General features: G+C 39.1%; 1 protein-coding gene across 1 annotated transcript in view; it reads right to left on the bottom strand.

Moving 5' to 3' along the window:
- LOC106955356 (low-density lipoprotein receptor-related protein 1-like) overlaps positions 1-13,265 on the bottom strand; it is a gene marked incomplete at its 5' end in the record, with an annotated part of 79,134 nt that overhangs the window by 53,937 nt on the left and 11,932 nt on the right. The window contains 4 exons of the mRNA XM_015045483.1: positions 2,224-2,487; positions 2,666-2,794; positions 3,008-3,127; positions 9,388-9,525. Of these exons, the coding sequence (XP_014900969.1) occupies positions 2,224-2,487; positions 2,666-2,794; positions 3,008-3,127; positions 9,388-9,525 (651 nt within the window). The remainder of the gene's footprint in view (positions 1-2,223; positions 2,488-2,665; positions 2,795-3,007; positions 3,128-9,387; positions 9,526-13,265) is intronic.

Below are 13,265 nucleotides of genomic sequence, written 5' to 3'. Positions count from 1 at the left end.
AGTTAGACTTCTTTGTAATTACAACAAAAGGTCCAACACAAATGGTAATAGTTCGAATTGAGGAAGTTGAGAGTTAAAATTCCGAGACCAGCTTTGAAGTTTCCCGAATAGACAGTAGTTATGCAACTTCATGTTCACATGAGCCTACAAAACCTCCATCGTGTTACAGAGTCGCCACTTCAAGGATTTTTTCACATGCTGGCTGTTCTACGCCTGAGGCTAATTTTCAGGAGAGACTTCCCATGTGTTTTTTTTTCACAGAGGAACGTGTATAAACCCACATCCTTGCTCTCCATGTTTTGACTACATTTCAAAACTCCTTCTTATGTAATATCCACGCCGTAAGCCAAGAGGATAAAAAATAAAACTTGTCTGGTCTGCTATCAAACATAATTCCTGTCAGCATTATATGACTAACTCTCGAAAACATGAGCAGTCACAAGCTGAGTCTTTTGGACAGCTTGTGCGTGTGGGTGCTAGTGTCTGTGCGTGTGTTTGTGAACTAAAGGCCAGATGTTTCACTTGCCATCATTACTCAATAAACAAACATGCATTATCTTGCCACTAAATCTGCTGGGACAAAATGTCCAGCTTGTGGAAGATTTATAAAAGTAAAAATGGTTTTCCAAGGGAAAAAAAAAATCCAAACTCACACTAGATCAAATCAGACATCAAGGACAAGGAGATGGCAAGGATGAAGAGGTGGGTTATTCTGGACTAACTGAGCTAAAACTGCAAAATCTAATTTTTTTTTCCTTTACTTTGCAAGCCTAAATGGTTCACACATACGTGTAAACGAGAGCAGTGCAAGCGGAACGGTGACGTTATGCGGAGTAGAAATAAAGGAGTTAGAAGACTTTACGTGTTTAGGGATTGAGGTCCGGATGGTGGAAAGGAGATGAAGAATCGTGTGCAAGCAAGTGGAAAGGGTAGAGAAAATTGTCAGGTGTGATAAAAGGGTGCCAGCAAGACTGAACGCAAAGGTGTTCAGTGAGAGGAGAGTGACGTACGATTTAAAGATCAGGAAAAGACGGGAGGCAGAACTGGATGTTGCAGAGCTCAGGATGTTGATGAAGATGGATAGGATCAGGAATAAGTACAGTGAAGGTTACAGCTCATGCTAAATGTTCTGGAGATAAAGTCGACTTGGACAGGGGATGTTAGAGCCACTGAGCTGGAGGCCAAGAGAAAAAGCTCAAAATGGAGATCGATAGATGTTATGATTAAGAACATAAAGTTAGTTGGTGTGAAGGTGGAGAACGAAGAGAATAAGACTAGATGACCCCTGAACGGAAAAGCCAGAAGAAAATAAGGAGATGCTGAAAAGGTTTTTCTCCCAATATCTTTTTCTAAAGAGGAGCTTTTAAATTTGTGCCCCAAAATGTATTAAAAATTTTAACCTACGCTCAACAACTGCTATTTAAAAAAAAAAAAAAAAAGTTGATGAAAAACTATATTTTTCTTCTCTTATTTCAATTGGAACTAAACTGGGCTCTGAAACAAACTAAGCAAAATATATTTCAAATCCCTAAAAATCCAGATTCAATGTATCTTTTTTTTTTAACATTTTATCACAATACATCCACAAACTGTGATAAATTGTAGAGAAAAAAAATTGCAACTAAACACAAAAAAGAGCACAAAGTTAAAGAAAATGTTCGTAAGTTAAACTATGGCATCCATTTGTGTTCAACATCCTTTGACTAGACATCCCTAAAAAAAATCCAATGCAACCAATTCCATCTGTATATAATTAAATCTCAGCATAAGTACAGCTGTTCTGTGAAAGCCTTAGAGGTTTGTCTGAGAGCATTTAGGGAAGAAACAGAATCATGAAATCCAAGAAACACAGCAGACAGATCAGGATAAAATAATGGATAAGTTTAAAGCATAGTGAGTTTATATAAAACATTACAAGCTGTTTGCACATCTGCAGACATAACCAGGCATGTCCACCTAAACTGTCAGAATGGGAAGAGAAAACAATCCAAGAAACACAAACCATGAGGTCCATGGAGCTTGATACTCCCAACTCAGCTGGAGCACTCAGCAGAACAATAACTAATTGTACACTGTATAAATCTGGTCTGCATGGAAGAGTGTTGAGAAGAAAACCACCGTCAGACAAAAAGCCAAAACAAATCCTCTTTAGACTCGATCTATGCCTCACAAACGTCACTCCAACGCCAGTCTGTGCAATACTGAGGGAAAAAAAACACTTACGGTGCAAGCTGAGGGTGATGTTGACGGGTCGGATGCTTGTGCTGTTCGCCTTCAGGTCTTGAATACTGGTACACTTCAGCTGAGTGGCGGCGGGGGAATCACCCACATCTATCCAGCAAACCGTCTCCTCAGCATATATAAAGTCCATCGCCATCGTCTGATTGGTGTGTGGGACAGACAGTCGGGACGCTGAGCCACTCAGAGATGTGCATCGGATGCCGTGGAGATTGGCGATCAACAGCACAGGCAGACGATCCACCGGCTCTGAGCAAAGATTTTGCAAAGCATACGGGAGAAAAACATTAAGAGTTGCCACGCAGACGTGACAGATGTTAATGAGTCATTCCCACAGCAGATAGAAAACCCTCTCTAATCCCAGTAGAAACTGTAAATACTGGTGTATGTTGCCTCTTTTTGTTTTTTTATTTTTATTTTTACTCACCATTTTTGGCTTTGCAAGAGCGGTTATCTGGCTGCAGCAGATAGCCTTCAACACAGCTACAGGTGTAGCCTCCTTCTGTGTTCGTGCACGTTTGACTGCATGTCCCATACACACTGCACTCATTGAAATCTACCAGGCAAAGAACACAGGAAAACGGGTATTACAGAACATGCTGTTTCATAAAACCTTGAACACATTTATCTTTTTCCTAAAATAATCAGACAAAAACGATCTGTTTTCTTTTTGTTTGTTTTTTTTGTTTTTTGCAGTAAATGCAATCAGATGATTGCTTTTAGACTTTGTTAGGCTGCACTTGAATCCATCTGCTAAATTACCACCTACCTTTGCACTTCTTTCCATCTGCAGCGACCTCGTAACCCGTTCTGCAGTAGCACCGCGGCCCGTCATGAGTCACTCCGCAGAGAAACTCGCACCCAAAGGCGGCACATTCTGGTGCTTTTTCTACACAGAAAGAAAACAGAAATCCAGAGTTAAGCACTATTTTTAAAAAAAATGAAATGTCAACGTAGGTAATTAGGATTCCTATGAATTTTTCCACACAGACGTGCTACCCAGACATAACCGGTGTCACAAAGATTATGGATTACTTCTTTCACAACCCTCCGAGAGAACTGGAGGATGTATCTTTTGGCAGGAAATGAGGGAGAGGAATCCAAACATCCTTTCATCGTGGCCTCTGCAGGGTGTGGGTGTGCATGCAGATGTATGTCTAGGCTTTAAGATAAGTAGGGTCAGCTTCCTATTATAGGTTGTTGCTTTGAAAGCCCTCAAAAGCCTGAGATGCCCTGGACTTTGTGCTGTTTCCTTTTTAAGAAGTCTGGTAAATGAAACTGGGTGAAAACAAATCATGTCTGCAGCAGTGGTTCTTAAAGTGGTGGTATTTTGCATTTTCCAGGCACAATCAAGTAACTATTTTTACCTGCTGCATATATCAAACATTACTTATACCCAATTCAACACCTTGAAATTGGGCCTCTGTCTCTTTAAGAAGCTCCTGCTTTTTCCAACACTATGCCTTCAGCACGTGATCACAACAGTGCTTCTCATTATTCGTCTAACGACCTTAGGAGCATCGGACAGTGAAGTTATGTATTTGAAGTTATTTTTTTGCAAAATATTATTTATATTATTGTCAAAACTACCAAGGTAAAACAACAAAGCTGTTCAAAAAACATGATTGAGCATATTTCTGGATGCTATTTTTTTTTTTTTAATAAATGTCCAAACTTAGACACCTTTTACACAAGTAGAAATAAAGACAACCAAGAAAATATGACTATTTACCGCAATAACCAACAAATATATGGCAGCTGGTCATGCAAAGAGTAACTAGTGGAAGCCTAGCTGTGAAGAGTGAAGAGTAGACCAGTGAAGGGCCCTTGTTACATAAAGCCTGTGGCACTCTGGGTCATAATGAGTCTTTTGTTGTGGCGTATCTGAAAGAAAGAGTCCCCCAGCTCACACTGTGGCCCACATCGAATCCATTCACCGAGCCTCACACTGGGAGAGACCACAGGCAACTCGAGAGCTAAAATACTCACACTGTGTACCTCTGTCCAGGGTCATTGTGTTCCACTTTGTACCCTAGTGTCTAGCTGTGGGTGTCCCAATATGAACAAATACCATAGTTTAATATTACAAACCCAAACTATTCATAATATGTTTGGTATTCTGAAAACAAAATCCTCGGTACAAAATATTTTACTTGATAGTAGGAGTGGGCGATATAAACTTAAAGATTTATCCCGATATCCTGTGGTACTATTGTGATAACGATAAAAGTAATGATAAGGAGTTATTCTTTCATTTTTAGACAACTGCATGACTATTGACAGGAATTGTAGCTCCACAAACTTAAGTACTGCTCTTGACAAGCATTCCCTTCTGTGATCCATCACGCTTGAGAAACCTTGATCAATATTTTATCTTAATCTTAGGACTTCTTCAGCGAACATGAAATCAGATTAAGAGACAAGAACCTGGGAATGCCCATGTCTGACCGGGTAGTTCAAAAAGCTACAGAAAAAAAAAACAAAAAACAAAACAAAAGCTCGAGGCAAGAGCGGGAAAGGACAACTAGCAAACTGGAAAAAAGGCAGACACAGAAGATGTTATAAGGACGAGGAAAGAAAAAATATACACAGTTATACAACCTCAAGCCAATGGAAGGATTTTGGATGTTTGCTAAAGGGCCAATGGATGAAGCAACTCATCCCGTCACTGCATAGATGAAAACATTTATGCGCTTTCATGTAGGTAACAGAAGCATTTTGCTGACCTTTCTTAGGGCAAATGGCATCATATTGATTTAAGGCAAGATGCTGAAACACCTGAACAACTATCCATAAATATGCTGGGCAACAGGTGGGCTACGTCCTGTCCAAGCCGCCGGGTCCATCACAGGGCAACATGGAGACAAGCTGACAGTACTTGAGGCCAATTTAGAGAAGTGAGTCAACATGCAAAAACTAAATCTGACAGAACAAATAATGCATTTTCCTCTAATTTCCAACAACGTTGGGCAGCTGCAACTCATACGCCTCTATAATATCACAGAGAGGGTTGGGACATTATCCAAGGAGAGCCAGACCTGGACGGAGAGTATGTTCTAACAAGGATCACACTTCTTTACTGACCTGTCAAAAATTTACTCTAGATCATTGGAAAAGAGGCTCCAATTGATCGCCATACTTAACCAACTTAACTCATTTTAGTTCCTCAGTGTATTTAACAATTTTGTCCTTTGCTGTCAGTAACTGAAGGCAAAAACTGAACAAAATCCCAAATGTAACAACAGATTATTCAATCATGCTGAAGTCTGCATGGCATTCCTCGTTTTCTCCACTGTTTAGAAACTAGTCCAGACATGCCTTTTCCTTTTTCAGGCTTCCTGAAGGGAGCTTACACGTTTCATGGAGTGTTTTATCACATTACCTCATTTCTACTTCAAGCATGAATCAAAAGACAAATCTCTATTTGGCTGCCACTCAGACTAGATTATAAGGCGAGTCAACAGTTCATCTGGGGGTGAGAAGTTTTTCTGGTTTTTGTTGTTTTGGGGGAAGGCGAGGGAGAGAAAAACAAAATTAACGACAGATGGATGTTCTCTAAACAAGTTTAAAATAATATTTAAAGGCTCGCTGACATTTTTGCTAAATGTCTCAACAAGTAGACATTTGGAAACAACATGCTTTTAGTAGCCATCAACAAGGCACTGGCATGTTTGAGGTTATTTAATTTGGCACCCTTCTTCTTAGAAACGGTATCGGTGAAATTATTATTATTATTTTTTTTAGCTTCCTGTAATGTAATTAGAAGTTTCGTCAGAACGATCATCAAGATGACAAAAATGGTTTTGGAACGGATGAAGCCCACCAACATTAAGCTTTGGAAATGGCTGCGCATTTTCAGCTTTACTGAAAATGTATAGACTTTGCTTAAAAGACAAATAAGTGGCAGGAAACCGACTGATTTAAATGGACTTCAGCATTTTTGAAAGAAAAGGGGGTTATATCTATGTGACAATTATGCCAGGGTGTTATTAAAGGCAATGTAAGGTGTGTGGTTCGTCTGCAGCTTGCTGAAGGACAGTTATGTAATTTTTAACTTCTGCATTACAGAACATTTTCACAAAATTCAATCTTGTGTGAAATTAATAATATTTATACCGATAAAGGGTGTGTGCATGTCTGGCATCTTCTAAGTTAAAGAAAAGAGTGTGGCTATAAAATGTTTCAAGTACCCTGAAACAGGCAGGAAAACACACCAACAGTGCGCGTACTTACTGGGAGCCGTTTAAAGGCTTCGTAATCAAAAAGGGGTCAAAGTAACCATTTGTAAACATGCAGGGCGGCAGCTTGAGTAATGAGCAAACAGTGACCACATTCAGACCCAAACAGCGAAAGCACCAATAACAAAAAGCTAAATAAATAAAGTTTGGACTTTCCTAAACAAATGGTAGCTTAAATTATGGACCAAACGTAACGCTCAAGTTTTTTTCCCCGTTAAGAAGCACACAATTACTCGTAAACTCTAGTATCTCTACCCTTCATGACGTCTAATGACTGGCAATAAAATATGTCTTATCAAGCAAGACAGCTCTGCTAACAGCACCCAATAAACTAATTCAGGTCGAGACCTACTTGTGAATAAAGTTGATAATATCTGTCTGTGCACAGGCAGCTTCAAAATCCTTAAGTCATAGCTGGTGAGAGTGCACATATAAGCCTGCATGAGGCCTCTGCAATAATCAAAGATCTACTGAAAAGACAGAGGGGGAAAAATGATCAATGCAAAGTAAAATGCTTAAGAGTGCCAACATGACCTGATTTTTCAGTTTCTGGTGTGTCAGTAACAGCTCACAAGAAAGATACTATCTATAAGGAAACCAGAAAGAAAAAGGAAAAAAAAAAAAACCTCACTGCTGTCAGTTAAAACCACATAAACTGAAACAGACCTTGGAAATACAAGCACTGAATTAACCACATTAATGTTTTCACTATAAGATTTTCAAAGATATAAAGTCAAAGAGGACAATTTAGTGTTTCACTGGATCGAGTGGTTTACCTTAAATGATTTGAATGACAGTGGTTCTCCACAAATTTTATTACAGAGACCAGAATAGTCCTTTATTAAAGCTCAGGCTGCCAAAAGAGCACACAGAATACAAATTTGACTTTGTGGATAAATGAAAACGCTGAAAATAGTAAAATAAAGTCGGAATGTGACGTTCAAAGGATTTGAAAAACACCTGGGTTTTTATATTTAATTTGAACAACAAAAATAAAGAAAAATATCACTTTGAATGCAATATTTGAAAAATTTTTAAAGGCTTGGCTTTAGATCTGGACCAAAACTCAATCGGCAGCTTGTTTTTAGGCCACACTAAGTTCGAGCTGAACTAACCAGGACAGAAAAAACCTCAACGCAGGACAACACACAGCAATTCCACCAGTCCATAATAATAATTTTGATTATTATTAATAAAAAGCAAAATAAACCGATAAAAAGATGTACCGGTAACCATAATGTGGCATTTCCTCATAACGCTAGTCAGTAGCTTCCTGAATCTTCCATCTTAATCAAATGGACCTCTGAACATGAGGTCCGAGAAGCTCGGCTGCATCTAAACCTCGGTACCAACACCAACCACAATATCCCAGAGTCTTCACAAAGCCCGGTTTATTTTAGCCGTATCAACGTCACGCTCGACCATTTTAACCAGCCTTGTCAACAACACTGGCAGAATTACTTCAGTATAACAACAAAGTGCGCTTTCAGAAATCGGCGGCCAGGTATACTTGCACAGCCCAACGGTTTGTACAAGCAAACACTAGGGTGCCTGTAAAAGAGTTTCCCCAAAATAAGGCAGGCTCACAAACAGCCGCCCGGCCGACACACATTGCCTGTGTGTGAGCAAGGACATCACAGCGTGACTGTTGCTCTGTGCGCACATGACTGTGCATGCAGGCACCGACAAGCAGACGAACATTCAAAGGGTTAACCATTGTCCTTTTCTAGAAACCAGCTGGACTCATCGCCTCGGGGACAAGCAGCGCAAGCTGGGACTTGATGACTTCATCGCTGCTGTGCAAAACACTTTGACAGCGATGACCACTGTGCGACCACACACTCTTTACGGTCTCATCAGCCTAACGGTGCCCCGCTCCTGCTCTTCAGGCCTAAACTAATAACACTTCAATGTTCTGATTAATTGGCTCTAAAGGCTCCACTCTGTGTTCATGATTAACTCGGTCATTGTTTAAGCAAGGTGGTGCCATGGGAGATTTTTATTTTTTTTCTCCATGGTGTGCTGAGGACAGAATACCCAAATAAAAAGGAAGAGACAATAAAGTATAAAAATAAAAATAAAAACATTAAGAAGTATATGTGAAGATGAAAAAGTCAATTGATAACTCCGTTAAATCAAAAACTTCTAAATGACAGCAAACAAAGAATACTCAACTCTATAATATTTAGCAACAGGTGACAGAAGCGAGGATTGATGCGTCAGACTTACTAGAACAGACGACCTGATTCAGGGTCGGAGTTGTTATCTAAGGACTGTGTAGAAGTGTCCTTGGTTTGTTTTCTAATTATTGTTTTTTTCCTAGAAGAGAACAAGTTTGTATGTCTGAAATCTAAAACGTTCTCTGTCAGTAATTCCCACAAGACCACCTTGCTGAAAACAAAGCAATCCTCTAACGACATTAAACATTAGGTACTCAATCAGCTAAAACAAAATAATACTGCACGGATTATTTCATTCTTTGGTGTTTCTAAATAATAATACCACATCTTATGGGGATTTCTTCTTCAGCTGTGTCTGGGTGTTTGCTATCTGGCAGGATCAAGGATGACAGCAGCATGGCTGAGCTACTTTATGAAGTTATTTTTCCCCATGAAGAAAAAAATAAAAATAAAAAATCACATGTGTTATCAAAAACCAGAAAACTTTATTTAACTGAGATTAAAGTTTGAGAGGAGTTTAAATGTAGATCCACATCTACCAGTACTTGTTTTATTCCTGTGCTGAAACAGTCCCCTGCAAAATATTCACATCTCGACAAATTACTTAGGAGGACTAAATACAAATGCCTGTGACGCTTTTTAGATTAACTTTATGCATTTTTTTTTTTAAACCAAAGGCATAATCGAGGCTCTGTGGTTGCAAAGGAGGGTAATGTGAGAGTGGTTTTTACCTCTGCAGTGAGGTCCCTCATCCCAGCCATCCGAACAATCAGAAACTCCATCACACAGTTTGCTCATATGGATGCAGACATCCAGGTCCAAGCAGCTGTGTTCATTGACTGGACACTGGTTTGGCCTGTTGTGTGAGCCTGGAAGACAAGCAAAACATCCGAATATTAGGACAGGAGTTTTTTTTGTTTTTGTTTTTAATCGCTCATCTATAGTTTACGTTTAGATTATTTGCACATCTCAGAAATGAAATAACATGAGAAAAGAGGAGTGGTGAAAATGAATAACCTCAGCCAGTCAAATAACATCTTCACGAAGCCGGTTTTTCTAGCGCCTTCGTTTTCTGAGGCAGGTTTCACGGCCTTAACAACAACAGACAGTAGCCATCAATGAACAGCGGATGAAACACCTTCTTTATTGTCTCAGAACCCGGAACAGGGCCGCTCTGTCTGACACTGAAAGATCAAATTGTCACAGAATAATGAAGATCTGTGGGTTGATGTTTTGTTTTTGTTTTTTTTTGGTTTTTTCTAACCTTCTGACTGATGAAGAACTGAATGTTCCCAGCATGTTTCAGGCACAGAGCGAGATCATGCAGCCACTGTGTATACCGCTTTTAACACAACGCAAATAATCAACGTGAGCAATCCTGAACATGTGATCGTTTGCATGAAAAATATGCAACATCAAAAGCAGATTTTTCTTGTCAAACACATGAAACATCTGAATATAAAGAAGATGTAGTCTCCTTTGCGCTCTCACCCTCCCACTCCTCTCTCTCTCTCTATTCAGCCCACACTGCAAACAGTTTGCCTTTGCCGTTTTCTCTTCCTCTTCTTTCTCCTCCTCCTCAATTTCCCCCCCGTTTATAACATCTGCTGACCCATTTTAGAGAAACACTTGGAGGAAAGAAAATAAAGTTCAGCTCCTTCTACAGGAAAATATATGCAGAGTTCTAAGATGCATAAGTCTCAAGCTGTTCAGATTAACATGTCCCCTATCGCTAAACTCTCTGATCTTGAACTTATTCAGCTGTCACGGTGAAAATGTGGCTCCCTCTGACCCTCATTTCTGGTTATATGAGAATTAAGTTTATAATAAACCAAAATATGTGTTCCTACAGTAACGAACCAAACAGATTTATTTTGTTTGGGTTTTTTTTGCCATTTTGACACATCTACAAGCTTCACATCAGAAAAAAGACTTTCTAATATTAGATAAAGATAACCTGAGTACACAAAATATCAATGGTTTAAATAACTGGCAATTAGTTTTTCACATCACTGTGTAGATGTTTGGACAACTCTTCAATGCAGAATTGACTTAATTCAGTCACAGTTGAGGGTTTTGTCACCATAAATGTCCTGATCAAGGTCAAATCACAGCATATCAGTTGGATTTATGTTTAGATTCTTATATACTTTTGAGCCTGTCAAAGGTGCTCTCTGCTTCAGGCCACCAACCTGCTGCTTAGTCCAAGTGTGTTTGAGCTTAAGATCATAAGCTGATGTCCAGACATTCTCCTTCTGGATTTTGTAAGATCTCAGTCGTACAGACAGTTTGGCAGCGCAGCATCCCCAGACTATCACATTACCACCGAAGATCTATTTTCTGAAATGCAGTCTGACTTTTAGCTTAGCTGTAACAAAAAAGACACTTTAAAGAAGTTTAACCTTTGTCTCATCAGTCTATTGAATTTTAATCCAAAACATCTTGAGGACAATCTCCATCCTGTATTTAAGGCATCTGTGACTTTTGCCATCAAAATAAATCCGTTTGGTTCGTTACTGTAGGAACACATATTTTGATTTATTATAAACTTAATTCTCATGTAACCAGAAATGAGGGTCAGAGGGAGCCACATTTTCACCGTGTCAGCTGAATAAGTTCAATATCAGAGAGTTTAGTGATAGGAGACATGTAAATCTGTACAGCTTGAGACATATGCGTCTTAGAACTTTGCATATAATTTCCTGTAGAAGGAGTTGAACTTTATTTTCTTTCCTCCAAGTGTTTCTCTAAAATGGGTCAGCAGATGTTATAAAGGGGGGGAAATTGAGGATGAGTTGTTGATGTATGCAGCGTAATTTTGGTAGGCCCAGTAACTCCAAACATTAATATTATTACAAGAAATGAGAAAGACTGAGAAATTGTGTTTTCAGGCCGACACTATCCTCCGTATCCATAGTTACCTCACAGACCACAAATGCTATCTGTTAGAACGATTGTTTTTAACTTGAGCTTAAAAAGATGATTACATCACAGGACTCTTTGTGAAAAATGTATCACACTGGAGGAGAGAATGAACTTCTAATACATCTGGATTATGGAAGAAATGGGATGTTAGCATATTAGCAGCCCTCCTACAGCCTGTGTCTCTAAGCCAACCTCATTTACATTCAATAAAGTGCCAACACAGGGATTTTTACATAAACGGCAAATGCTAAGAAACAACTAAATCGTGCCAAGGGTTTAGCATCTGCCAACAGTTTTTAGGGAAGTATAGTAAGATATGTGAGACTGAAAGTCATCCAAGTGACATTAGCTGAAAGAATTTGTGTCTCTCCCAGCTTTAAAATGTGTAAGCTTATTTCACAAACTGGGATGTGTTGAGCACTGAATGTTCTAACAGCTCATTCTTTTACACCGAATCAGGGATTAAGGTTCCTCATACGTGGAGACGCTGAAAAATAACTTGATATCAATGCGACAACAAGAGCTGCTCATTCACAGACTCCTATGTTTCTATAGGGCATCTGAGAAGAAGGACAACTAAATTTCTCAGCTCAGCATGTTTACATTTTGTACCATGCTGTATCTCCAAAGAGCTTTTACTTTTAAAAGTCTTTATTGTAATCATCCTCCTAATCATGAGGAGCATTCCAAGAACGATATGTTGCAAAAAAGGGATCGACATTATGTCATGAAATGACTTGACTAAACTATGAAGTAAGCACTTCAACTTCTCCAGCTGCAATGCTGAGCTTTTTCTGATAAGTAAACACAACTAAATTTAGCTATAGCAGGTCACATCGATCGCAATAGTTTGTTGTGAATACGGTTACCGATTTAAGACCAACTCAATTTGGTAGAAGTGAGAGAGCAAAACATGAAGCGGATAACAGGAAGGCTGAACATAACATAGCAAATTTGCTCTAGCATAACCCCTAGTCTGTCATATGTGATCATATGGTAAAGAACATACTGGACGCAAAAATGTTTGCAAGCTTTTGGAAACCTCACAATTATTAAACGCACAGTCGAGAGTTTTGGTCATGCTAGCCATGTTAATGGTTCATGTAAGACGCTAAAGACAGATTAAAACGGTAACTCATAAAACAAAATGTTTTAGTGATTTCTTGGAGGTGTCGGCTCAGCAGCAAATATAAAAAATAATGACCACTTGGATCAGGAAGGACAGAAATATATTAACATTGGTTCTTATATCTTAATACATTATATTTCTCAAAGAGCTATTGAAACCAGACAAAAATCTGAATCAGTCTTTTTAAAACCCACAGATCGGAAATCTTAACCTAACCCCTGTCTCTACCACTCCAGTCCCAGCTATCCTCTCACCAGCCTCCCTCGGCTGACAGTCGTCTCTGGGCTGGAGGTTTGCAGCCTTCAGAAATTTTCTCTAGTTTTGTACACAAACCCACCAGTATATGGGAAAGTTTGAAATATCAGAACTTATTCACCAAATGTGTTCCATCACCCCGTTTTGCAATAACGCCTTTTTTTTTTTTTTTACCATCACTCAAATTTTATTATGTGGACATGAGGCAAAGTGGAAGCGGTTTTTCTTTAAATGTCTTCTTTCAACACCTCCAGCTTCGTATCCGACCATCTCCCGCCCTTCAGGACTCTTATACTTATG

Source organism: Poecilia latipinna, unplaced genomic scaffold, assembly GCF_001443285.1.
Source record: "Poecilia latipinna isolate Pla-1442-1.1 unplaced genomic scaffold, P_latipinna-1.0 Scaffold729, whole genome shotgun sequence".
In the NCBI taxonomy this organism is placed as follows: Eukaryota; Metazoa; Chordata; class Actinopteri; order Cyprinodontiformes; family Poeciliidae; genus Poecilia; species Poecilia latipinna.
The sequence above is the reverse complement of the archived record's forward strand: the minus strand, read 5'-3'. Positions and strand labels throughout refer to the sequence as shown.